General features: G+C 44.7%; 1 protein-coding gene across 1 annotated transcript; it reads left to right on the forward strand.

The window, feature by feature from the left end:
• Positions 1-11,954: 11,954 nt before the first annotated feature.
• zfand1 (zinc finger, AN1-type domain 1) lies at positions 11,955-27,520 on the forward strand. Its single transcript, XM_084326176.1, has 8 exons — positions 11,955-12,022; positions 12,617-12,659; positions 12,755-12,797; positions 12,943-13,079; positions 16,612-16,703; positions 20,744-20,862; positions 22,367-22,522; positions 27,041-27,520. Exons 1-8 carry the CDS (start codon positions 11,968-11,970, stop codon positions 27,215-27,217), a joined length of 822 nt encoding a protein of 273 aa, XP_084182302.1. The 5' UTR covers positions 11,955-11,967; the 3' UTR covers positions 27,218-27,520.
• The last annotated feature ends 201 nt before the right edge of the window (positions 27,521-27,721 follow it).

The following is a 27,721-nucleotide window of genomic DNA, read 5'->3' on the forward strand; positions in this document are numbered from 1 at the left end:
GAACAACGGCGGTGGCGAGGATGTCGTCCACCGGGTAGCCGCTGTCGGAGCCGAGGAACAGAGTGCGCGCCACACCTTGGTGTGCGCGTCGGAACAGTGGCGGTGGCGAGGATGTCGTCCACCGGGTAGCCACTGACGGAGCCGAGGAACAGAGTGCGCGCCACACCTTGGTGTGCGCGTCGGAACAGTGAGACGCCTCGGGGTGCGTCTGCGAGGAGGAGTGTGCCAAGCACGAAGGTCTGGAAGATGCGCGTCGGCGCGCTGAGGTCTGGAGAGCGTGCCAAGCTCGAAGGTCTGGAAGATGCGCGTCTGTGCGCTGGTACGGAGGAGCGTGCCAAGCTCGAAGGTCTGGAAGATGCGCGTCAGTGCGCTGGTACGGAGGAGCGTGCCAAGCTCGAAGGTCTGGAAGATGCGCGTCTGTGCGCTGGTACGGAGGAGCGTGCCAAGCTCGAAGGTCTGGAAGATGCGCGTCTGAGCGCTGGTACGGAGGAGCGTGCCAAGCTCGAAGGTCTGAAGTGGAACACTGGAATACCTCCCGTAGAGGATTAGAGAGCGCAGTACAGTGTCTCCCTCCAGGCAAACGGCGGCAGGTGGCGAAGGCTTGAGCGCATCTGGCGCGCTGGTCTGGAGTGGAACACTGGAATACCTCCCGTAGAGAATTAGAGAGCGCAGTACAATGTCTCCCTCCAGGCAAACGGCGACAGGTGGCCAAGGCCCTTGAAGATGCGCGTTGCGCGCTGGTCTAGATGTGCGTCAGGACGAACAGCTGCGCTGGGGTCTGCAGTGGAGCGCTGGGGTGCCTCCCGTGGAAGTTACAGAGAGCGCAGAACAGTCTCCTCCACAGGCTACGGCGACAGCAGACGAAGGCTGGAGCAAACATCTCAAGGCTGGAGAGATCCATCTTACAGCATTGGTAGACCAGAGGATCTCCCGAAAGAGTCTAGATGTTAGAGAATATGACTCAGCATGAATACAACACGACCCCACGCCAAAACGAGGGGAAGCGCCCTGGTATTTAAAGCCCACAGGGGGACTAATTAGCCTGCCACCACAGGTGCGAGAGATAATAGAATATCAAACAGGTGTGGCCACTAAGGGTAAGGAACGAGAGGGTGGGGGCTAGAGAGAGTGAGTAGGGAATTCCTAACAGTAGGCTTAAAGAAGACAGAGAAAAGGTAGTGAGCAGCGGGCAAAACCTCACAGGTTGTTTGCTATTTTCTTTGTTTTTGTTTGACACTATTTTTTTAGGAACTGGCTGGCTGGGAGGGATCTCTCGCCGGTCAGGGATAGCAGGTGGTGGTGACACAGCGAGACTGGTAGGAAGTCTGATATAATGAGCTGGAAACTGAGGATGGACGGGAGCTGGTTCATGGTTTGTTTTCCGCTCATTGAGAGTCCAGATGTAGAATCTGGGGGGTTGTGTCACGGTTTTGGGATATGGTAAGTGTTGGGGAAACGTGTTTCTCTGTCTATAGGTAAGCTCGGTAGGTTTTTGGTCGCCATTGGCCAAATAGTGTTCATGTAGGGTGCAGACATGTGAATTTGATGATTGACTTATGGGAGACTCTGCACCGGCTTGTTGAAGGCTGGCGGAGTGTGTGGGATGTGTGTTTAAAGGGACTGTGGTTTGTTGCCATGCACATAGGTTCTGTTGGTGATTGGCCTTGTCTAGAGCTGACTGTCCGGACCGAGGAGGCTGTCTGGAAACGAGGTATTGATAGTGAAATAATGGTTATTCCACTTTCAAGGGTGGAAGTAGTAGTTGTGTTGAACTTGAGATATTTGATCTAGTAAAATAGTACAGCACAAAAACAAATGAGACAAAGGTGATTTGATTGAATGCTAACTTAAGAAGCCGTGAAATATATAGATAATTAATTTGGAGAAAAATGTATTGTCAAAATGCAGAACAGTAAAGATGTATCTGTGAGAAAAATGAGACCTTCCAATCCATTGTGTGTTTGTAAATAACAATCCAAAATGCAAAAAGGACAGAGGGAAAATCGTTTCCTTCTGTGGAAAATCGGAGCAGTACCAAAAACTGCATAAAACAAAGAAGAGGCTGTGGTTAGCACAAAATACAACAAGAAGAAAAACGGTCAAAACGAGTTAGCAGTAAAGACCTCAGGAGGTTGAAATAGAGATAAATGACAGGGAGGAAAGTGAAGAATAATTGAGGCCTCAGTGGTCTTTTCAAGGAGAGGAAATGATCTATGTTTGCTTGTTTGAATTTCCCTCTATGTTTAGAGTGTTAATCTTTTATTGGTATGATGTATTAATCTTTTCTTGCAGAGTCAATTACACAAAATAGACATATTTGGTTAATTACACGGATAAAGTATAGTCATAAACGAAATAAGCTGAGAATGGTACGATGTTCTTTTTGTATAAAGAAACGGACCTAGAACTGGATGTCGTATTAATAACTGATAATGTGTATAACTGTGCAAGGAGGAAAAGGTAGGTGAAATGATGAATTTGTAACTGTACAGATGGAAATGGCGTTGGTAGTTCGATTTGTGTAAATTTTGGATTTTTTTGAAATTTTAGAAAATATTAGCAAAAATGATAATTATGATTTTAACATGTTTAATTTAGAACATATTGTTGCTATATAGTGGGTTATGAAACCCACTAAGAGTGGATTGTCGTGAATTTATCTAAATAAAACAACTAAAAATGTACAAAATGATAAGACAAAATGCTGATTTGCAAGAAGGAGCAGGAAACACCATGTTGGTTGTAAGAGGTTGAGACAATGACTCCCCCGACCAGGTGGCAAAGGTCAATAAGGTCATAAACGGACCCCTCCAGGCTATATTGAAATGGGCAGGAAGGAGGTATGTACTTTAGCTAAAGAGGAAACAAAAGCTTACTAAAAAAGGACCCATTTTCCCCCACCGGGCGAACCTATTTGGTAATAACAGACGGAGGAAGGAGATAATTATCTTTGAAGAACAGGAACCAAACTGAAACAGTTGACTGCTGACTAAGGTACAGAGGTCAGAAAGGTGACAGACTATTTGAGAATCTCCCATTACACATCACAGTAGAAGGCCACCAGTTAAAACAGTGCAATCAATAATGTACTAACAGGGAGCTGTCATACCAAATTACATTAGATAATAGGTTTAGCAAAACCAGAAAAGTTGACAATAAGTGAACCAAATACTTAGGGATCAAATAGAGATACAACCTAGATTACAGCTTACTTTAGAATAGGAAATACCCCCCGTAGGATGAAACAATCAAATAAAGTTCAATTACATGAGTTACAATGTGGGCATAACTTAAAACTATTAGGATAACGGAAGTCACCATAAAGAATAAAAACTCTTAATGCTAGAAGATAAAACTATACAGTATTGGTCAATGGTTAATCAAGAAACAAAGTATTCTATTGAAGGACGTATATGGTTTATTATCTGGGCATCGAGAGCCAGTCTGTCTCTCCAAGTTAGACTGTGTAAACATTGTGTCACAAGAACATGAGGATGTGTTACTCATTGAATGGATCCCCTAATAAGGTAATGACAAACTGCTAAACAGCCCGGCAGATTCTATTGTGAAAAATGGTGTGTCAGCATACCAGGCTGACGTGTCATGACGTGTCATCGAGCGAGGAGATCCTATTGGCCAATGGAGAAGCCCGACCCCTGAGACACACGTCTTGGGGGAGTTCCTTCTTCTTCCCTTTTTAAGCAGGGCGGATGGAGATGGACGAGAGCGAGACACACACAGAAGGAACCTGGAGACTGAGAGACAGACCTGGAGCGCTGAGACGCAACCAGACAGACGGGGTAGCCGGGGACTCGAGAGCCGAGCCGGACACCCACAGAGCCACGGAGACACCCGATGATAGACGATCGCCTCGCAGCAGGAGAGCCTGCCACCGAGGGTAGACGAAACTAAGCGCTCCCAACCCGCTGAGGATCCGAAAGCAAGGTTGCCTTGGCGACCACCACAAAGAGAGGCCGCGTGTTGTCATGGGAAACCCGAGAGACAACAATACAATCACCGGAGAAGAAAGCTCTGATCGGCCCTAGCTGATCAGATCATGGACAGAACTGCCACACCCAAGAGACGATTAGATTGAAGTAAAAGAGCTTGTACTTGTTTTGATTCATAAGCTGTGGTTTATTTAGAAATAGAAATAAACACCGCAGTTTGTTTGATTGGACCACCTCGTCAGCTTCTTTCCTTAATTGAACCGAACATCTGAAATACCAAACAATGCAGAGGAGAAGGGTAAAAGACTATACGATCACAGAACTTAGATATAGGTATAAATGAAGATAGAGATACTTCAAGTGTTAGTGCGGCCCGCGCGCAACTTGTTGCCGAGTCGTTGTGCGAGTTGGATGTTTTATTTATTTTATCACTTGTAGGCTACCATAGCGCAGGCTCATGACAGCAACGTTATGTTAGTGACTTGGTTGAAACGTGATTCCGGAGTGATACCAAGTTGAAGGAAAATATATCCAGTGCGTATGGCAGGCATTCTTGAAATTCTCCGCTGTCTCCTCTGCAAGCGGTGCTCTGCCTGTCTGTGTCTGTCTGTCTACTCTGGTCCAATCACATTCAGCATCCGTCAGCGTTTCTCCCCCCCCCCCCCCCCACCCACAGTCTGCGAATCAGAGCAGAGTAGGGCGGGTCTTCACGGAATGAGTGTTGTCTCTTTCAGCGCATCTACAGGTAGTCTAATCTGCGTGTACTGTAGCTAGTAACCTCATTCCCAGTTTTACAGTATCTCCGTGAGATAAATGTAGCTAGTAGCCTAGTTTCGCCAGCAGTAGAAAAATATGGCATGCTCATGCTGAATGGACTGAAAAATATGCGTTCATCCTCCCAGCACCAAACCAATGTGCCTAATATGCCAAGAAACGGTAGCTCTTGTGAAGAGTGGCAATTTAAAACGCCACTACGAAACAAAACAGTTATTTTGATGCAGCCTTTCCTCCAAATTCAGTGCTAAGAACCACAAAAATAAATGGAATGAAATCATCATATCAAGCTGCAAGCAGAATTATTGTTAAAGCTCACAAGTTCACAACGAGAAAAAGCAAGTCCTCACTCAGTGGCATGGGTGTTGGCTAAACACAAGAAGCCATTCTCTGATGCATACATAATAAAATAATGTATGACTGAAGTGATGGAGACCATGTTTGAAGGCAAACAAAAGCAAATCCTCAGATAGCACAGCAACCAGAATAACTGAAATACTGGGTGATGATTTGATTAAACAGCTTTGTGATAGAATAAAAGAAAAATGCACAGTGCATTTCCATAGCTGTGGATGAGTCCACTGACACCACTGAGAATGCTCAGTTGCTGGTGTTTGTGAGGTTTTAGTGAGTTTGTGGGAAGATTGGATCAGTTGTACTTTTTTTTGGAATACTTGGAACCCTTTTTTTGTGGAATATTTGATGCGGCCCAGCCTCACCCAGACTCTACCTCCAGCGGCCCCCAGGTAAATTGAGTTTGAGACCCCTGGTCTAGTTCAAAGAACCTGCTGTAGTAGTCGACGGTCACAATGTAGTCCTGGTTGTTCCAGTTGAAGAGGTCTGTCCCTACAACCTGCCTGGGACGGTCTGGGATGCGATGAGGCATCATGGGCTCTTTGGTGTTTGATGGGCGGCGCTCCTGACATATTGAGCACTTTTACACGGTTTGCTCTATATGCTTACCCATTCCAGGCCAGAACATGGTGTCTCGTGCTCTCAGTTTGCATTTTTCCATGCCCATGTGGCCTGCATGTATCTTGATCAGCATTTCTCCTCTGAGGATGGTAGGGATGACTATTTTCTCCCCTTTGAAGATGATTCCATTCGTTTTGGATAGTTCATCTCGGTGGTTCCAGTATTCAATGATGTTCTGGGGGCATTGTTTCCTTTCCTCAGGCCATCCCTCCATGATAGCCTGGCTAAGCAGCTTGAGTTGTGTGTCATTGTCTGTTGTTTCTCTGATCACCTGTAGTCTAGCGTCATTTACAGGTAGGCTGTTGTACACCATGTGTACCTGAAGGTCCATCCCTTCACTGAGTCTGTCGTCGTGAGAGGCGAGTGATTTCCTGGATAGAGTGTCGGTAACTGGGATATCTTTCCCAGGGCGATGCACGATTGTGAAGTTGTACTTGTGTAGCTGTAGTATCATTCTCTGTAGCCTTGGTGGGGCTGCGGCGATAGGCTTCTTCATGATCGACTCAAGGGGCTTGTGGTCAGATTGCACCATAACATGGCGACCGTAGGCATATTGATGGAAACGTTTGAATCCATATAGGACTGCGTACATCTCCTTCTCGATTTGTGCGTAGTTGACCTCGCTGTCTGTGAGTGATCTGGATGCATAGCTAATCGGCCTTCTTTCCTGCATCAGCACAGCACCCAGCCCATACTTCGTTGCGTCTACCTGCAAGCTGAGCACCTTTTCAGGGTCAAAATAGATGAGAACTGGCCCCGGTTCACTCGTGAGTATGTCTTTCATTTTCTGGAATGCAGCGTCGTGCTGTGCATCCCACAGGAACTCATTTGATTGTTTAAGCAGCTGTCTCATGGGTGCGTTGATCTCGGCGAGGCTCGGAGCGAACTTGGCCAGGTAGTTGACCATACCTACCACGGTCTCCAGCTCTGCACAGCTATCTTGCCTGGGTCCGGCTTTACGCCGTCAGCTGAAAGAACGTGCCCGAAGTAACTCACTTCAGTGGTGCATGCATTTGTCTGCATTGAGCCGGACGCCTCTCTCCCGTGATCTCTCTAGCATTGCATGGAGATTCTTGTCGTGCTCCTCTCTGGTCGCGCCATAGACGAGGATGTCGTCTACTATAGCTGCTACTCCGTCTAAACCCTCGTATGTCTCGTCGATTTTCCGTTGGAATTCATCCTGAGCAGAGGCGAGTCCAAACGGTAGGCGTAGGAAACTGTACCGTCCGACTGGTGTGTTGAACGTCGTCAGCTTTGATGATTCTTGAGAGAGCTTGATGGACCAGTATCCTGATCTTGCATCCAGTACGCTGAAATAGCGTGCACCTGTTAGTCTGGGTGTGATGTCCTCTAGTGTCGGCAAAGGGTAATGCGGGCGCTTGATAGCCTTGTTTAGCTCCCTTGGGTCCAGGCAGATTCTGAGCTTGCCTGTGCACGGTTTCTCAACGATGACCAGTGCACTGACCCACTCCGTTGGTTCAATGACCCTGGTGATGATCTGTGTGTCTTCCATATGTTGTAGCTCCTTTTACAGGCGGCTACGCAGGGCGATCGGTGTCCTTCTCAGTGGGCAGACCACTGGCGTGGCATCAGGGTCTATATGAATGTGACACTCCCCCGGGAACAGTCCAATTCCTTTGAACACATCATGATATTCTTCCATGATGGTTTGTTTGTCTGTGGATGCAGTGACTGACAACACTAGTTTAATAAGGTCCATATTCAGGCATGCTTGTAAGCCTAGAACTGGGGGTGCCTGAGTGTCTACAATTAATGTAAAAGTCCAATAACATGTCACACTCTTTGTATTTACAATTTAATGTGCATGTGCCCTTTACTGCGAGCTTCTCTCCACCGTATCCTGTCAGTCTGCGTGAAGTAGGCTGGATTTTGCATTTATCTTGCAAGCTATGATACTCTCTCAAGGGAATTACATTTACCTGTGCACCTGTGTCTAGTTTAAACTTAAGCTCTGTGCCCTGTTTTCCTATTTGTATGTCTGCAAAAGCTTGCTCTGTTTCAGCAAACCGTCTGTCTGTTACGGTGTCGACATATAGTTCGTCTGACTCTTCGCCTGACTAAGGGCGCATGCTCACTTCGTGCACTGACCTTTTCTGGAAGCTACCTGCCCTGCAAACCTTAGCAAAGTGGTTCCATTTTCCGCATTTCGTGCATTGTTTTCCTCTTGCCGAACAGTTCTCTCCTTCCTTGTGTGCTCTGTTTCCACAGTATCCACAGTTCCTACGTGTGTCTGTGTCGCTCGCTTTGTGAGCTCTCTCTGTCCACTCTGTTTTGGGGCGATACCTCTGCGCGGCATTCTTCTGTTCATGTCTGTGCACTCCGTGCACAAGCTGCTCATGCGCGCTGCTTGTGGCGCCAATAAAGCTTTTTATCTGAGATTGTGCCAGTTAGTGAGCTCTATCTACATCTATTGCTTTGTCTAATGACAACTCTGATCCGACATTTAAAAGTTTCTCTCTTACTTTTGCTGAGTGTATGCCAAACACTATACGGTCCCTAACCATCTCATCATTGTTCACATATGCACAGTCCTTCACAAGCAGTTTCAATGCAGTGACAAATTGTTCAAACAACTCGCTAGGTTGCTGGGTTTTTTCATGGAATTTGTACCTAGCGAAAATCATGATCCTTTTTGGAATTACGTATGCTTCGAATTTGTCATAGTAGCTTTTCAATACCTTTGCTTCCTCTGTACTGAGAATCCATGTGTTGAAGATGTCTCTCCCTTTTTATCCACTCCACAGTAACAGGTAGCTAAATTTTTCATCCTATCCTTTCTTTTTTAACGGGCCTGAAAACATTAGCTCTGCGTGTTGTCTGAACTTCTTCCATTCTCCCGGCAAGTCCAGAGAGTCCCAATTCATCCGTGGCGATGGAACCCCGTTGAAGTCCATGTTGAATCATCTACTCTGACACCATGTCGTATTTATGCTTGAGATAAATAATCATTCAGGACAAGGAGAGTACGTTAGCATCTTTATTGCGACGTCAGCAATACGAGTGTGACTCTAACGTAGGCTAGTAGCCAACTGAGTATCAGGACCCCGTATGTGGGTACTTAAAACAGAAAGGTGCGCCTAGCGCGCCTGTCATAAAATGACATATTCAAGGCATGAATATTACAGTGCATGCCATCTAAGAATGAAGTGAGCGTGTGTTATTGGAATGATTGATTGATTGATTGATTGAACATTTTATTAATGTCCGCCTTGTTTTGAACTGGTTATGCTTAGGCCCTCTTTCGAAGTCGGTTATGCTTAGAGTTTATCTTTAGAGCAGAGCGATAGACCACCAGCCCTGATTCATTTCCAGGCATGCGTTGCTCATGGGACGGGGTTGCACGCCGTGCAACCAACGTTTTGTGAGCAGAAGCGCGTGCACGACGCACATGCACAGATGTGCACGCTCGTGCACACAGGAATGTGCTGCACTCGACTGATGCGCCTACTCGCAGTACCCGCCTGGCTACTTTGCATATCAATAGCGCCGGTCGTCAGGTGTTACATTCCATTTGTAGAGGCAATTAGGCACTGTCTTTAGTCTGACCTTATGCGAGGGAACATTTATGCGCATGCGCGGGAGCTCGCGCACGCGCCCGGGAGCGCGCATGCACTGCACATGGCGTCATTAGCGTGCGTGCAACCAGTGTTGATATGAGCAACACAAAACTGTTAGGGATTTTCTTTCCCTCGTAAGTCCTTGAATTGATATATAGTTATGGACCAGCTGAACCAGATATATTCAGAGCGACAAAGTTCTATTTGCACAGAGTCTTTATTGCACAGAGAACACGGAGAAGACAGAACTCCGACCAGCCCTTCCACGGGGCTAAGTCTCTCCCACCAGCATCAGAAGAAAGAATACCCACATTACATGACATTTATACCCTCTTGGACAGAAGAGGAGGGGAGGGGTGTGTGTGATACCCTCATGGATGAAGAAGAGAAGGGGAGGGGTGTGTGTGTGTGTGTGTGTGCGTGCGTGTGTGTGCTTATGTGTGCCTGTATCAGAAGAAGGGGCTAGGGGTAATGGGTTAGAGGAGGGAGGGGTGTTTAGCTGAGATCATGTCAGCAGGTGGCCCAGGGCAGGGTGGCAGGAAGGCCAGGGAGGGGAGAGGAGAGGGATGTTTAGCATGTGCATGAGCTGTCGTCATGCTGATCAGGACAAGAGCCAATTGAGAAAGTGGCTCCATTGACCGTGTGAGGCGCGTGTGTGTGGGGGGGGGGGGCAGATGTACAGAGAGCCACAGAGAAGAGCATGTGAGGCACTGCACCCTACAGCCTGAGGGCCCGGAGGAGACAATCATGCTATCAGAGGAGGAGAGCTTCAAATATTAATGAAATATCCTATAATTCCCCCTTTTGACATTAATTTAATTTATGTCAATACAACAGTTCATTAATGGACCATACCTGCCTATTATCAACCATTAAACACATCATAAGAAAATTAAACAATGTTCAGAGAGGAGAGAGAGATAGAGGGAGGGGGGGGGGAACGGGAGAGAGAGAGAGAAGAAAGAGAGACACAGATTCGCAATTTTTCAGACAATACACTTCAAACCCTGTTGGACCCCCCTTACTCATTCACCTAAACCAGAGGAACCCACCCCTCTATTACAGTGCACTCCTTTGTCCCGTCTTCTAGGGCGTGGGTCTCCTTCCTGAGCTGGTTCCCGTTCCAGGGTGCGGTCCCCTTAGGCAGAAGTGTCTCCTCTGGTCTGCTGCTCCTCAGTGTCTCTGGGCTGTCCTCTCCACCCCTCGCCAGCTGGCCCACCGTTTCCTCAGCTCAGCCTCAGTGTCTCTCCTACCGATGTTCCTCCTCCTGTCGTAGATGATCTGCGGTGCCTGGCTGCTGTCGATGATTTGCGGTGCCTGGCTGCTGTCGATGATTTGCGGTGCCTGGTTGCGGTGTTCATCTCCGGCCTGTTCTCCGTCTCCTCCTTTCTGTCTCCTGGTCGAGGGTCGTCTGGTGGTCTCGTCACGGACGTCTGAGGGGCTGCTGCTGGTATCTCACCCCTGGTTCAGACGCGCTGCAGACAGCTGGTGTGAGTGTCTGGATCTTCTGTACCGTCTTCTCCTCCGTGTCTCCATTCATCCTCGTTCCGTCCTTGGTTGCAGCTGGCCCACATCAACTCTCACTGGGGCCTCCATTTGAAAGGGATAACCTGTCCCTCGTAAGTCCTTGAATTGATATAGTTATGGACCAGCGGACCAAAGATTCACAGAACGACAAAGTTGTATTCAAACGGAGTCTTTATTGCACAGATAAGAAGAAACCGTCCGCCGCCCTCCACGGGGCTCCCTCTCACCAGCATCAGAAGAAAGAATATCCACATTACATGACATATTTATACCTCATGGATTAAGAAGAGAAGGGGAGGGGTGTGTGTGTGTGTGTGTGTGCGTGCGTGTGCGTGTGTAAGTACGTGTGATCAGGACAAGAGCTAATTGAGAAAGTGGCTCCATTGACCGGCCTGTGACCAGGCACTGTGTGTGAGGCGTGTGTGTGTGGGGGGGGGGCAGATGTACAGAGAGCCACAGAGAAGAGCATGTGAGGCACTGCACCCTACAGCCTGAGGGCCCGGAGGAGACAATCATGCTATCAGAGGAGGAGAGCTTCAAATATTAATGAATTATCCTATAAAACACTGCCTGATTCCAAACTCTAAGCATAACCGACTTCGAAAGAGGGCGACTTCGAAAGAGGGCCTAAGCATAACCAGTTCGAAACAAGGCGGACATTAATACAATTTTCAATCAATCAATCAATCAATCAATCAATCAATCAATCAATCAATCAATCAATCAATCCAATAACACACGCTCACTTAAAAAAGCGCACCTCTGAGCTGCTTCTATAGAAAGTAGGTTCGTACTTTACGCCAGACGTACATCAGTGCGAGGCTTGCCCAGTGAGAGGATTCTTCGGCGCTGCAGCTGGACCCTATTGGACCTTTCTCTGGCCTGTACCTGTGTGACGCCTCTTGAAATATGACACCCTCCAGGACATGAATAGGAGATACAAACAATGAGGTGTTTGTATGTTTCGTACTTCTTTTCCAAATAAAGAGAAAACTTAGAACTAAGTACTTTAGTTGCTTAGTACTTTTTTTCCCTTTGAACTCAGCCTTATTTATAAAAAAAAATTAGCAATAATGTATAACTTTTTTGTATTCTTCTTCTTTTTTAGCACAGTCACGTTTTTACGTAAGGGTCAAAGTTCGTATTGACACCGGGGGAAAAACATGGCTGAACTAGATATTGGGCAGCATTGTAGCATCAAGTCCTGTTACCAACAAGGTTCGTGACAGTAAAATAATTTGTTTTATTAGATATACAACAACAACATCTCTTTATCTTGGCAATGGCTACGTTTATGCATTTGGGCCGGATTATAGCGTGGTGCGCTAGCTGCTAACGTTAGCCAGCTGGCTTGCTCAGTGAAGCATCTCGAATTATGAAACAGCAGTGTATATTGTTAGCATTATGATACGAACTGTACATACTACGTAACGTTACGCGTTGGGTATGATAGATAATATATATTCAAACAAACGATCCGTAAATCCAACACCCTTGGCTCTGGACAGTTGAGGATTAACTACATGCCAGAATAGCGTGAGTCACTTTCTGACTTTATGAATGAATGAATACTTTATTTAACAGATTGCAGAATGGGTACAATACAGTACGGCTCAATACATACAATTGTTAAGGGGATGCAGACCAGAGAAAGACGTTTGTCTTGTTTACATCAGGGTCCCCCATTTTCAATTCATAGTGACATTTATGACATACATGACATTTATGGCATAGGGTCATACATGACATACACTAACTTTCAGTCACTTTCATACACTAATTTGACTGAACAACTTTTTTTTCTCGCTTTAGATTTTCTGCCATTTGTTTGCGATTCGTGTAGGGGTGTTTTCTGGTAAGACTTGTGTATTTATTACATGCAATCGCCATTTGAGTGTTATTGTTAATTGTTAAGAAGGAGCTACATGTTTATATTCTTGTCTCCATCAGTCTCCAACACAGAACTAGAGAGTCACATTCGTGTGCAGCAGAGGTGAGCCTGGTTGTTGAGTGCAATCACATTTGATTAAAAGACATGCCTAATTAAAACGGTTACCTTCTCTGTTTCTGATGAGATGCTAAACAAAACTATATTGTTTAGGATTTTTTTTTATGTTTGACATTGCCTTCTTTTCTAGGTACCATCGGTAAAAAGGGATGTGCAGACTTCGGGTGCGAACGTTACCTCCAGCTATCTATGCACATTTCAAGACTGCAAGGGGAAAGAGCTTTTACCAGTAATATGTCCACACTGTGACAAACATTTCTGTCTGGCGTAAGTTTACAGTTTGGTCTCCCTATCCATCAGTTTTTAGTTGCGACCAGCAGCTCTACAGGTCACTCTGTTGGTTGCTTGGTCAGTCCACAAACATTTCTCCACTCTTCAGTGGCCACAGGTTTCACCCTAGGTCTCGGTTATTGAGAATTTGCATTTGTTTATTAATGTGTATATCATTTGTATCATCATCATGTGAGATCTTACACCCAAATGAGGTTTATATTCAAACATTACCAGAGGATCTGAACCAGAATTAAAACCTAATTTGTAATTAAAACCTAGTAAGATCTTGCACGCACATTTCATGGGCTCATAAAATCAGAGCCCCATTTATTCATGAAGCAGAACCAGTTCTTACATCCCAGTCACATCACAGGTTGGAGGGTTCTCTCTCCGATTTCTAGCTTTAGGAGATGGTGGTGCATGCTCACTACTGACTAAACTGTCCTGGGGCACAGGAAGAACAGTGAATTCATAAAATGGGTGGCATTCCCCTTTTTAAAGGATGAGGCCAGTGTAATACAAATAAATGATTGTCAACATATAGTACGTAGCCCATTACAATACCAAAACATACAATGCATTTCTTCTACTCAATGCTTTTCCCACTCCCCCCTACTCTTAGAAGCTCTCAACCAGGAAGCCATACATTCCCATCGTCTGCTAAACTCATTAAATACAGCTCACAAACAAACCTTTCCTGTTCTAAATATAATGTAATAGAAAACAGGCATTGTAGTTATTACCAAATGTACTGCAACAAGCTGTATCAATAGATGTACAGTAGTAAACACAACAGCCTAGTCTCTGAGCATGCACATTGTGCATTACACTCAAGTACAGGAAAACCTATGATGCCCATGTTCATCGAAACAATGAATTCTGCTGACCAAAGCATGGCTCTGTGATCTATTTTAACCCTTTTATTGACAACCGTGGAATTCTATGATTTCTGGATATGAGATGTAATCTGGTGTTGGCTAGATGGATCACACTTGTAAGTAGGAGAAATGTGTTGTAGGTTGTGGTCTTTTCGTAGGCAATGTTGACGAGATAGAAAAAGACACTGGCCTTATCCTTAAGATGACAGTCTGGAGAAGGGAGGATTGTCTCAGTATCTATCTGTCTATTGGATCAGAGGAACATACGTCTTAAATCAAGTTTCAAGTTTCAAGTTTCTTTAATAGTTGTCATACAGAAGTACAGAATACTTTTGTACAAAATGCTTCTTACTGTTGCGCTCCAGAGACTGTGCATGACAAGATAAGTATGAAATAAAAACATAGTAAAAATAGTAAAAATTAGAAGTAAAAAAAGAGGTCACAGTGTTCAGTTTAGACATATGTACAATGTTCGTAGACGTAGTTACCATACAATATACAATACTGTGCAGTGTACTAATATACAATACTATATAGTGCAAGGCATAAATGGACGAGGTGCAGTTTAGGTACAATTCACAGTAGGTGTACGAGTTGTAGTGCAAATCCTTTATCAATAAATATAAAGTGTAAGTGTGTTTGTGTGATCTAAAGTGTGGAGAGTGGGTGCTGCAGTGTGTTGTTTGTTTGAGTGAGTGTGTGCGTGTGGGTGTGTGTGCTGTGTGCATTTGATGGTTGTTGCATAGTGATTATTGTTCGTTTAGCGATTATCGTTCGTTTAGCAGCCTGATGGCCTGGGGATAGAAGCTCCTTCTGAGTCTTTCTGTGCTCGCCATAAGACTCCGGTATCGCTTGCCTGACGGCAGCAGTTCAAAGAGGCAGTTGTTCGGGTGGCTCGAGTCCTTAATAATTCTCTTAGCCTTCCCCTTGCACCGCTTGTTGTAAATGTTCTGGAGGGTGGGAAGCCCCCCTCTAATTGTGCGTTCGGCTGAACGTGTCACTCTTTGTAGTCTGCTACGGTCTTGTGCAGTGCTATTCCCAAACCAGGAGGTGATGTTGCCGGTCAGGATGCTCTCTATTGTACATGAGTAGAAGTTCCTAAGGATCTTCTGACTGACTTGGAACTTCCTTAGGCGCCTGAGGAAGTAGAGGCGTTGTCGTGCCTTCTTCACAACACTGTCAATGTGTGTGGTCCATGTCAAGTCCTCGGATATGTGGGCTCCGAGGTACTTGAAACTGTTCACTCTCTCAACTGGTGCCCCGTCGATGCTGAGGGGGCTGTAGTCCTTGACCCCCGACCTCCTGAAGTCCACAATCATCTCTTTTGTTTTGCTGACGTTCAGGGAGAGGCAGTTCTCCTGACACCACTGTGACAGGTTCTCTACCTCTTCCAGGTAGGCCCTTTCGTCGTTGGCAGAGATCAGGCCCACCACTACTGTGTCATCAGCAAATTTGATGATGGTGTTGTTGTTCCGCTGTGCTACGCAGTCATGTGTGTACAGGGAGTAGAGGAGGGGGCTCAGAACACAGCCCTGGGGGGCCCCTATGTTGAGCGTGATGGATGAGGAGGTGCAGTTGCCGGCTCTTACCACCTGGGGTCTGCCCGTCAGGAAGTCCAGGACCCACTGGCACAGGTCATAGTTCAAGCCCAGGTCCCTGAGCTTGGCTATGAGTTTGGAGGGGACTATGGTATTGAATGCTGAGCTGTAGTCGATGAACAGCATTCTCACATAGTTCCCCTTCCTCTTGTCCAGATGTGATGCTGCTGTGTGCAGCACATGGGCTATGGCGTCCTCCGTGGACCTGTTGGGGCGATATGCAAATTGCAGAGGGTCCAGGTTGATGGGGAGGGAGGAACAGATGTAGCCCTTCACTAGCTTCTCAAAGCACTTCATGGCTATGGAGGTGAGGGCTACAGGGCGGTAGTCGTTGAGGCAAGCGGGCGTAGATTTTTTGGGTACAGGGATGATGGTGGACTTCTTCAGACAGGTGGGGATGACGGCCTGTTCCAAGGACAGGTTGAAGATGTCAGTGAATACCGGGGCCAGTTGGTCGGCACAGGCTTTTAGGACGCGGCCGGGGATGCCGTCCGGACCTGCTGCCTTCCTGATATCCACTTTTTTAAAGATCCGTCTCACCTCATGCTCTGTTACCCTGAACACTGAGTCTCCATCAGCAGACCCCCCCCCCCCCCATTGCCGTGGTTTGTAGGCTGGTGTTGTTATTCACAGCCTCAAACCTCGGATAGAAGGAGTTGAGATCATTTGCTAAGGAGATGTCACTGTTCAGTTTGAGGGGGGTTCCTTTGTAGTCTGTCATTGTTCTGAGGCCCTGCCACATGCCTCTAGAGTCAGCCTGTTCAAACTGAAGTTCAACTTTATCCCTGTAACGCCGTTTTGCCTCTATTACTGCTCTCCTGACGTTGTATCTTGCCATCTTGTGTTCTTCCATGTTGCCTGTCACCAGCCCGGTGTTGTATGCTGATGTGCGCACTTTCAGAGCCTGTCCTCAGTATCCATCTGTCTATTGGATCAGATGAACATAAGGCTTTGTCTTAAATGTCCTCAGTATCTATCTGTATTGTATCAGAGGGACAGGTCAACTAAGGCTTTGTTTTGCTTCAAACTCCCTTTGTTCTTGCTCTACAGCCATCGTCATCAAGATGACCACAGGTGTGACAAACTGGAGACGCCAAAGCCTCGCATGGCCGCCACTAAAGAACTGGTGCAAAAGATTCTTGGTAAGTGACACATTTGGTCATCTCTAGACCAGACCTACAGGCAACGTTGTAATTGGTGACTGGATAAATGCATGGTGAAGTACCTGGTAGTGGTAGGGATTGGGGTGGGGCGACAGTGGCTCAGGAGGTAGAGCGGTCTGGTAGTCGGAAGGTTCCCAGTTCGATTCCCGCTCCTCCCGGGCAGCGTGTCGAAGTGTCCTTGAGCAAGACACTTAAACCCTAATTGCTCCCGATGTGCAGGTTGACACCTTGCATGGTTGTCTCTGCCGTCGTCGGTGTGTGAATGGGTGAATATGAGGAACAGAATTGTAAAGCGCTTTGGATAAAAGCACTATATAAATACCCTTTTTTTTTATTAATTTTTTTTTAGGGATGCACCAAAATGTACTCCTATTTTCAAAAGGGTGATTATTCCTTTGTTGTGCACTTTTTTGTTATACAGACAGATGTTTTATTTTTTTAATAACATTTTTATTTTCCATTTTTTCATATAAAAAAAAACGCCCCTTCCCCCACTCCCCCCTAAAACAAAAACACTAGTCTTAAAATAACAAATGGTTAAGACAACAGGTGGTTAAAGTGATTTAAACATTTTCACAGCACATATGAAGCATATATTAGCAGATTTATCATCAACACTACATAAACATTACGCTACCCCCGGGCGTACAGGAACATGTATATATATATATATATTAGAGCTGGGCCGTTAACGGCATTAACGTGCTGCGTTAACGCTATACTAGTATCGCGCGATAATATAATTAACGCATTAATCTAAAAAAAAATAAAAAAAAATTACATTTTTTTTTTTTTACCTTTATTTACCCAGGGTAGGTTCGCTGAGCACAGATGCTCTTTTTCAGGAACGCCCTGCTTCACATTCACACAGTTCCATTCACACCTGGGAGCTGCCCAGTACAACCACAGTTGACACCATTGGCCACTGAGCAACTCCACTGGAGCTGGCCTGAGAAACATAAGGAGGAAAGAAAAAGTAAGGACTTACTTCTGGTCATTATTTGGGTAGAACACACATATTTTGAATGCCTTCGGCAGGTTTTTCTTTTTTTTTAGCCATTTTGATCTAGATTAATCTAGATTAAATCCAGGATTGCAGATAGATTAATCTAGATTAAAAAAAATAATCTATGCCCACCTCTAATATATATACATACAGAGCACAAAAGTGCTCCATATCTACACCATGAACACAATCAAGCCACTCATTCGGTCATTTGTTACATATTGCGACCCGATGGTGAAATAACCATCGACCTACTGCCTGGCAAAGACATAGTGTCCCCCCCACCAAGGAGTTCCTCATCCCTACCTACCCGATGTACGTCAGCCCCCGCCGCGTGTACCATAAACATGAGGCTAATGGCGAGTTGACAACCCAGCCAAACATAACAAAGTAATACAGAGCCAACAGCTCAGCTCCATCATTCCCAATACAACAATAGTATAATAGAATAGTGATGGTCATGAACGAATAAAGTGAAAGAAGTGAGTCGTTTTTTCCCCCCTGCATATCCCCAACACTACATAAACATTACGCTAACCATGAGCTAACAGCACAGTATTGTAATAAAAAATTAAAATACAATTATTTTGGGTAAATATCCATTGCATCAAGGGCGCTAGGCTACCAGCCGTTAGCCCAAAAGGTGAACTCGATGCAGTATAGTTTGTCAGTCCAAGAGTGTTCCGTTAGCTTAATTGAACACGAGGTTAGCTTAGTGCAATAGTTGTTGCATAGCTACATAGTCCGCTAGCCAACCAGCCAACGCAAATGTTCCTTGACATATTTAAAGAGATGGTGGTTCTAGCATGCGGGTTAGCCCAATGTCATACAATTGTCATTATCATGAGTTTATTACTTAGCTTAGCTCGGCACAACGAAAGTTCCAAAGTTTGTTAGCCAGCTTAGCTCAGTTCGGTGTAGCTAAGCCCAATACCTACACCGTTAGCAATCACCCTCCTCAGCCTCAGGTCGATCCGCCTCTCCTTCAAGTAACTCTCCGCCTCAGCCAGCGACCAAATCCTTCTCCTTGCTTCATCTTCCAGCTTGATGGAAAGTTTGGCCGGAAAAAGTAGCATTGGCTGGCATCCCAACTTCCAAAGTTTTGACATGGCTTCCCTGTATTCACCCCTCTGAGCCAACACTTCTGGCGTGTATTCCCCATATATGGCGATGCGGTTGTTTTTGTAAAGTAGATTCCCCCTTCGGGACGGGCTTCGCAAATAATCAGTTCCTTTACTTGCAGTCTGTGGATCCTCGCAATGATGGCTCTTGGCTTCTGGTCCTTCCCGGGCTTGGCTACGTTGGATCTACTACCGGTATGTGCCATGTCACATTCCGGTGGCTCAGTAAACAAATTATTACCCAGGATCTCCTGTAATAAACCGGGAACAAAGTTGGAAGGACGAATTCCTTCAATGTCTTCTGGGATCAACTTTTTCTCCTCTTTTTCTATTTTTCTCCCATCCCAATTTCGCTGTGCCAATTCTCCCCTCCCCTGTCTTGAACGTTGGTCGCATATGCCCCCCACTGGCCGGTTGTAGGGAGGATAGAAGCCCTGCATCACGCGTCCCCTCCGATACACGAGGAGGCAGCCTGGCACATCTTTTCACCTGCCAGCGCGGACTCCCATTGGCGAGGTGTAACGTGTGGGAGGCTCACACTACCCCCGCCATTTCCTGTCTCTACTGTGCAGGTGTCCCCCAACCGACCTGTAAGAGTCGCTGTCCACAACGTCCAGATTACCACCCATCGACTTCCACCCGCTAACTCTGCCAATTGAGTTAGTATGACGGCCGGCCCAAGCCGGAGGCAACGCCGACAGCCGGATTCGAACCCGGTGTCTCTTGCGTTGGTGATGAGCGCAATGTCTGCTGCGCCACCCAGCCGCCCTATGCCAACAATTCTTATATTAAAACGTCTTTCTCGAGACTGGACTTCATTGGGTCTCATTCACCAATGGACTTGAGACAAAAGATCAGAAAATGGTTTGTCCTAGCGCCTCTTAAGAAATGTTTGGGCCGATTTTGGGATTCACCAATGGTCCCTTCTCCTGGATTCGGTCTTAACCAAGTGCAGGATTTGGGAGCGCTGAAGAGCAGTCGTAAGTCGGACAGACTGGTGTGCGCCGTGTTATTAATTAAAATAAATATGACAGTTGCGCGCTCCTGGCCACCTGCCGCAGCGCACACAAACACACACACACACACACGCGCGCGTACTGTATAGTCCACGTGTGTAATGAATGAACAGTAGGCTTATATTATTCTAATATATCTCATTCTGGGCATCGCAGCTGTGATCATTTTGGCGAGTTAAGACAACCTCTCCACTCATTGGTGAATCCTGGGGTAATTGTCGTTGACTTTCCCTTACGGTCTTCCAAGGAGGTTGTTGTAAGAGAAATCTTATGACAATGTTGGTGAATGAGGTCCATTGAGCCTAGCTTGAATCCTGGTCAGCTCAGTCTGCTTGTCGGACATTTTCTTGTCTGGACGCAGGCGGGCGGTCCAACCATTTAGGGATTTATCATTGGGAAAACGTATTATCGGCTATTGTAATAATTCTGCCTCATGAACAATGGCAAGCTTTCCATTTTTGCACAAAATGAGTTCCCTTCTATCACTAACATTATTGTTTAAGCATTTCTGGTTGAAATAAAATTCAACCTAATTATTTTACGATTAATTGCTAATTGTTTCATGTTGAGATATAGATTGTGGATGAATACACACAGAAAGGTACACCATGCCAATGTTCATGCTTTATTTGTTTTAAACGAGACGATTTACAAATGGGCAATGGGGAAATACATTGCAATTTCAAGCGAGGTGGACCGGCCGTAAACAGCAATGATAACCACTACACCTCCCTATAGTAACTATGGAGGGGTGGCCAATCGAAGCTTCTCCTGCAATTCCTCCATTGTCCACATAGTTGCGCTATTAAGCAAGATGATCTGGTTCTATGCATGTCATCACTTCCATCTTGACTGTGTTTGTTTGCCTCCACCTAGAGTCGAAAGGGGCACCCACGGTTAGAGGTCGCAGGGGGGCGAAGAGCAGCGCCACTGCAGCCAAGGTGGCCTTAATGAAGCTGAAACTGCATGCTGCAGGAGACAAAGGACTGCCACAGGTATAATGATATGGATATGAACTAGAATGTGAGCAACTGGATGTATAAAACTATCTCTGTCTCTATCTCCAAGATAGGCTAAGTCATTGGTTCTCAAACCTTTTCATGCCAAGGAACACCCAAATTGACACCTAATAGGTCAGGGGCCGCCATTTGATTTGTCTCAGCCAGGGGCCCCAATCTGAGAAGATCATTGTTGTTGTTTTTTTGTCCAGAATTCCATAGTCTATCTATAATGTATGTAGGTGAGGAGATAACAGTGGAAAGAATAAAACCTATAATCAGAATAGTCATTATTTGGGGCGGCTACATGGTGCAGTGGGCAAGGCGCTCACCACGAATACTGGAGGCTGGGCTCAAACAGATCATCTCCCTGTTCGAGCCCAGCGCTCCACATTGCTTTCAGTTTAGCTGGCCGTCCGTACTAATACACATTGGCAGTATTAGGGGGAGGGAAACTGATGGGTGGGGATCGGGCGTTGTGGACAGCGACTCCTACAGGTCGGGTGGTGCGCCTGCGCAGTAGAATCAGGAAGCGACGGGGGCGGGGCCCCTCCAAAGCCCAGACCCCTGACGCTGAAAGATCGAGCCGCGCAGGTGAAAAGATGCGACTGCTGTTACCTCGAGTATCGGAGGGGACTCGTGCTATGTATGACTTAGTCCACATTGCAGCCGGCTTGTGGGAGGCATGAAACAGTGTTCAAAGACAGGGGAGGGTTGAATTGGACGATACGAAAATTGGGATGGGAGGAAAATAGAAAATGGGAGAAAAAGTGGATAAAAAAAAAGAATAGTCATTATTTTAGTCATCAGTTTTCTCTCATTGGACTAAACTTCTAGTGAATAATATATTAGTGAAACCTATGATCATAATAGTGATTCTTGTTTTCTCTCATTGGACTAAACTTCTAGTGAATAAAATATTACTGAAATTAAACGATTACTAATTTTGCTGGGGATCCCCTGGAACCTTCTCAAGGATCTCTGGGGGCCCCCGGACCCCACTTTGAGAACCACTGGGCTAAGCAACCTTTTTGAGGAGCGCTTGAGTCAAGAATTTGAAGATATTTCTTTTATTATAATTTTTAAAATATATATATAAATAGGTTTCTTATTCCCACGGTATTAACGGGCGCTGATCTGAACCCAGTACTCCTCCTTTTGGCTACTTGCTATGTTGGTGATGCTCCAAGTTGAGCTAATTGATATTGAGTATTTTGAACGCCTAAAATGTATGATGAATATTAAAACTACTATAGCGCTTTTCCGAATGCTCAAAGACACTTTACAGAGCAAAATAAACAATACAGTTTTAGTAGGGGACACAATTATATAAAAGGTGAGTTCAAGGCTTGAAGGCAAGGGTAAAAAGGTGGATTTTGAGGGCTTTTTTAAATGATGAGAGGGTGTCTGCATGACGGATATGGTTGGGCAGGGCAGGATATCTTTGGTAGCAACTGCAGGGCGCCATGCCTTATTCATTATATCTTGTTTGACTTTCCAGACAGAGAGGACCTACTTCCAGGTTTACCTTCCTAAAGAATCGAAGGCCTCAAGCCAGCCAATGTTCTTCTGTTCCAAGTGGAGTGTGGGTAAAGTGGTGGACTACACTGCCTCTCTAGCCAGCCTCAAGAACAACAACAACATACTGACAGCTAAGGTAACAGCGAGATGAGTAAAGCCCAAACATGAAAAGGTTTTTATGTAATTTAATTAATTTGTATTGATGGTTGTTGGTTTTGTGTGTGTGACTCCTTACCCTCACTCCTTACATAATCTGAGTTTTCAGTGTCACAACGGCGGTTCACTAGTAACTCATGCTGCACACCTAACCTGCTCCAGAACAGGTTATGTTCTAGCTAGAGAGATTGAAATATAGAAAAGCACGCCTATTGACCCGTCAACTCTTTGGAAAATGGAATATCGTTGCTAGAAGATCATGTTAAACTAACTATTACAGTAGGTGCGCTGATAATAAGAGGATCTCTTTTTCCTCTTTCTTCTTTGCCAGCAGCCCCTTTAAATTCATTGTAACTACTTAGCCAACATTTCATTCGTCCTGCACATTTCTAGAAGACGGTCCGTGTTTGTGATTGATCATCTGAAACCACCCTTTTTATGTAAACATGCTCATACTGCAATTAGAGTGGGAAAACAGACCCAAGTAGGTAACCAGCAGTTAAAGGGATAGTTAGAATCTTTGGACATTAAGTTGTATGAAATACTTGGCAGTAGTGTAGTGGATGCAAAGCTATTAGCTTACTTACTGAGTCCTGTGGTCAGAGCTCTAGCCAGGGTCCGGTAAGTAAGCTAATATGTTTTTCATTCACTACACGACTACTGGCAAGTATTTCATACAACTCAATGTCCAAAAATTTGAACTATCCCTTTAGGCATGACAGTGGTTGTTGAGAGTTAGTGAAGCCAGCTACCGCAAACATAGCTTGGGTATGTTGAATATGCTTCATAGTGTAGGCCCCTGGTCTCCATCACCCCTCCCAGCTCTGGAGAGGAGAGAGAGCAAGAGAGGGCGAGAGAGAGTTCACTTTTTAAATAAAAATTCTGTCATCAGCAACTCACTCGCATGTCAGTCGAACCTCCTTGAGGTTTGTGCGTCCATGTAACAAACACAGGCGTAGCTGTTCACACAGCTCTTATCTCTGCCTTCTCCCGAACAATTGAAGCGAATGGGGCCCGTTTTTTAGACTTCCATAAAGGTCATAGCATTTCTCGTAAACAGCTTGTGCAGCATAGTCCTACGTGTTTTATAGCCAAGCAATTTGCGCCGTGAGTCCAAAAGTCCTACATTTATATCAATATGTAGCACAGCGATCTGCTTTCTCCATGTTATTTATTATGCAAATACTGCATGCAAATCTGTATGAAGACTAAAACAATCCATATTTGACGTATGGAGCGCATGGTTGCTACATGATCGTTGCTACTATCCCACGATTCTTTGTGCCAATTCTTTCTGGATTTTTTTTTGTAAAGTCTGACAATATACCCTCTTGTTGGCACAGCTAGCAAGTGGAAACAGCTGTGAGTTTTCTGTGTTCTTCTGATGTAAGAAACATCCAATTCCACCTGGGCTCCCACGTATTCCATTCCGCTCATACGGCACTGCATGTACACATAGGCATAGTTTTAAATGGGGACGCTAGGGACGTGTCCCTACCAAAGCCATGGAAACAAGAATTGTCCCTACTAAAATGATTGCAGAGTGAAAACTAGTAGTAGTAGAATTATAATTCACAACATTGCTGTCTTGCAAAACTGAGCCTTTTTTTATCTGTTCCGAAAGTGTAGGTGGACTGACCATCATATTAGCAGAACCAAACGGGTTGTAAATCTCCCACCCTATGTGTCAGTGACCATATAGAAAAGTCATAGGCTCGGGCACCCAAGTGGCGACCCATGTAACGTGCTGCGTCGCGAAGCGGCTGACCCGGGTTCGATTCCTGGACCCGGCATCCTTTGCCGAATGTCTTCCCCCCCGTCTCCCGTTCTTCCTTCCTCTCTCTCTCTCTACCGGACTGCCCGGTAGTACAAACAAATAAAAATCGACCAAAAACATAATTAAAAAAAGAAAGTCATAGGCTATTCAATCTACACTGATCGTGGACTTCTGCTGAAAATGTACTTTAAATAAGCCGTCCATCCTAAGCAATAGGCTACATGGGTTTGCAAAAGTGTATTTACTTGACTTTCTTTCTGAACGTAATTGTTTGTCTCTGGCCTTTACGCTCAACCTGTTGGGTTGTATATGCTGCCTGGGTGTTTCAGTGAAGGAGGAAGGAATCGGCTGTGCTTTGTTTGAGAGAAGAGAGGGTACCCCTTGCCTCGTAAAAATCACAGCATTCCATGTGATATTTACTCTCTGTCTTTGCTGGACCTGAGAGAATGTTTGGCTCGCTAATCCTAAAGAAGACCGTGCTGCCCTTGTTTGCCACTTGGTTAGATATATTTCAGATATGTGTGTAGATATGTTTTTATTTGTATTTATTACATAGGTTTTTTTTCGACCCAATTTGTATGCAACAAGTGCACATGTAGGCCAAATGCATCAGTTCAGGAGGTTAATTAAAGAAACACCAGGATCATCTGATCATCTAAAAAAAAAAATGTACATTCAAATTAATACAAAAACATTTTCTGCTTGCGCACTTCCTGCACTCGCTATTAAGTGTCCCTACCAAAGCATGCACTGAACTGTATAGTATAGTATAAGATCATGTATAGCAGGGGTCGGCAATTAGGTTTGCCCACGGGCCAAATTTTCCCCAAGCCATTGTGTGGCGGGCCAATGATAATGAAAAATGTTTAACTCTGTCAAAATAAACGACATATACATGTTTGCACTGTCTTTTTTCTATTATAAAGTGCCTCTCACACAGTGCATAACACATGAACAGATCAGTCATTTGATTTTAATGCAGGTGCTCGCATTATAAATCGAATGTATTATTATTAGTATAACACATGAACAGATCAGTGTGCATTTGATTTGAAGCACCACAGCGGGTGTATTATACATTGAATGTATTATTATTATTATTATTATTATTATTATTATTATTATTATTATTATAACACATGAACAGATCAGTAGGGTGCATTTGATTTGAAGCACCACAGCGGGTGTATTATACACATCGAATGTACAACTCACCATAATGCAGGCAGACCTGGGCTTATTATTGTTTCTGCTTTGGTCCTCCAAAATCCATGCTAATGTTTGAAATATGTCAAATGTCCACTCGCGTTGAATGCCCACCCAACTTGAACACAGTTGCTTGCTTCATTGAACCCATTCTGCAATCGGTTAATAAAGTTTTCAAGCAATCAATCAATCAATCAATCAATCAGCCTTGTGTTGCCATGTGAACACGCGAGAGACACCGGTTGCGATAAACCCGTATTTTAAATATGACTCCTCGTTTTGTTTGTGTCTTGGAAGTCGTAGTTTCCTCTTCTGGCTCCTGAGTTGGTATTTCCTCTTTGCAAGAAGCTATACCTAAAGATGTTTGTTTTGTTTTGTTTTTACTAAATTTAACTAACGTGGTTTAGTTGAATTAAATTAGCTGACGCACGCCCTGGGGGATCACTGCACCGGAAAAGAGAAACTATAAGAATTTCCCATTGGTTCTCCGAGTCCACGTGATCATTTCTAGCATTTCAATTGGCTATAGTGACAATTGCTCACAATGTTTCCTTCCACCTACTGTATGTATGCGAGTCGTCCTTTTCATCAATGAATGCGATAAAGACATCTCAGAGGAACCGACTGACGCATAAAAGCCTTGAGAACTGCCTGCGGATTAAAGTGACGTCCATATCACCAGATATCCAGCGAATAGTGACGGGAGATGCCACTTTTCACACTAAACTAAAGTGAATACTAAGCCTGCTATTGCCAAATTGTTTAAAGTTTAATTGCATTGTTTTTGCAATGTTTTTAATTGCATTACTGTTTAATGCCAAATTGTATTTTTCATTTAATTCAAATACCTATAGTGCCGTCATTTCAGGAGCTTCTTCAATCACTCTTTTTCTTTAAAGTTAATTGCATTGTTTTTGCATTGTTTTTAATTGCATTACTGTTCACATGCATGTGTGGTGCCGTCAGTCATGAGTAAAGATAAAGCTTGAATGATTTACTGAACTGGTGTTTTTATTTCATGGACTCGCGTTTCCCATTTCAGCACCAGCGCTGTCCACCTCACTTTGAGCAAGTATATGGTACATTGCACTCACCATGTTATTCACTCTCAACATGGATAAAACATAAAGTATGCATATAATAAAAAGAATATATATATATATCAAATATAATATAATATAAATATAATAATAATAAAAAAAAAATAAAAAAAAATCATATTCTCAAAATAAACTGACGGGCCAGAAATTATTGCTGGCGGGCCAATTTCGGCCCGCGGGCCGCCTATTGCCGATCCCTGATGTATAGTATGATCTTAATGAGGATAGAACATAGAAGCTTTTGTACATTTCAGTGCAAAATGTGTACTATGATAATTCAGTACTAGCTCTGTTTGGCTCTGAGGTACTCTTAATGCAGTTTAGAGTACCAGGTTGGCTACGTTGAGTGCAAATCAACAAGGGGTCTGATTTATCATGCTCTATCCTCTCTCCGTTATCTCCTTGCCACACGTAGAAGCTGCGGTTGTGCCATCCCCAGACCGGGGAGGCTCTGCAGATGGACGACACCCTAGTCTCCCTACTGGCACACCCAGAGACGCCCCTCTACAACGGCGGAAATGTGATCCTGGAGTACCTGGACAATGAAAAGACGGGCCTGGAGGACGTCTCTGCCTATGTTCCACAGACCTAAATGACACAGACACCCAATACATGGGTGGTATTTATATCTATTATGGACACGATGATGCCGGTTATATTTCTGCTAATAAAATGTTCTATTGAAAACATGTGGCATTAATCCTATCTTCCATGTATGGAACTTTCAAAGTGTCTGTTTCTTTGAAAACGCTGAGATGTTGAAATTAACAGTTTCCGTTGATCATATTCACATGGTGGCCATTTTGCTCTTATGGGATGGGATGCTCAGGATGGGATTCCTTTCCACCCTGTTCCCTCCCATCCTGAGCATGACATAAGAGCAAATGGCTGCTGTGTGAATATGGTCAATAGGTGGGAAATAAGCCGTGTGATGATTTGTCAGTAAAGAACTCTTGTGTTTGAAGTACTGAATAATTCTTCGAGCATGATCTTTTCACTACTAAATTAATTAGGGATGCACCAATATGAACATTTTAGTCGATACTGATATTAACATATCTGTTATGGCCGATAACTGATATTACTAATGTTCATA

The sequence above is a fragment of the Notolepis coatsorum genome (genome assembly GCF_963971535.1).
Source record: "Notolepis coatsorum genome assembly, chromosome: 12".
NCBI classification, from domain to species: Eukaryota; Metazoa; Chordata; class Actinopteri; order Aulopiformes; family Paralepididae; genus Notolepis; species Notolepis coatsorum.

What these genes read in the sequence shown, in the direction of transcription:
- zfand1 (XM_084326176.1), top strand. Translation starts at nt 11,968, where the DNA reads ATGGCTGAACTAGATATTGGGCAGCATTGTAGCATCAAGTCCTGTTAC. An exon ending in GACAAACATTTCTGTCTGGC is followed by an intron (nt 13,080 to 16,611) that starts GTAAGTTTACAG and finishes CTTGCTCTACAG; the next exon opens with CCATCGTCATCAAGATGACC. An exon ending in GAGACAAAGGACTGCCACAG is followed by an intron (nt 20,863 to 22,366) that starts GTATAATGATAT and finishes TTGACTTTCCAG; the next exon opens with ACAGAGAGGACCTACTTCCA.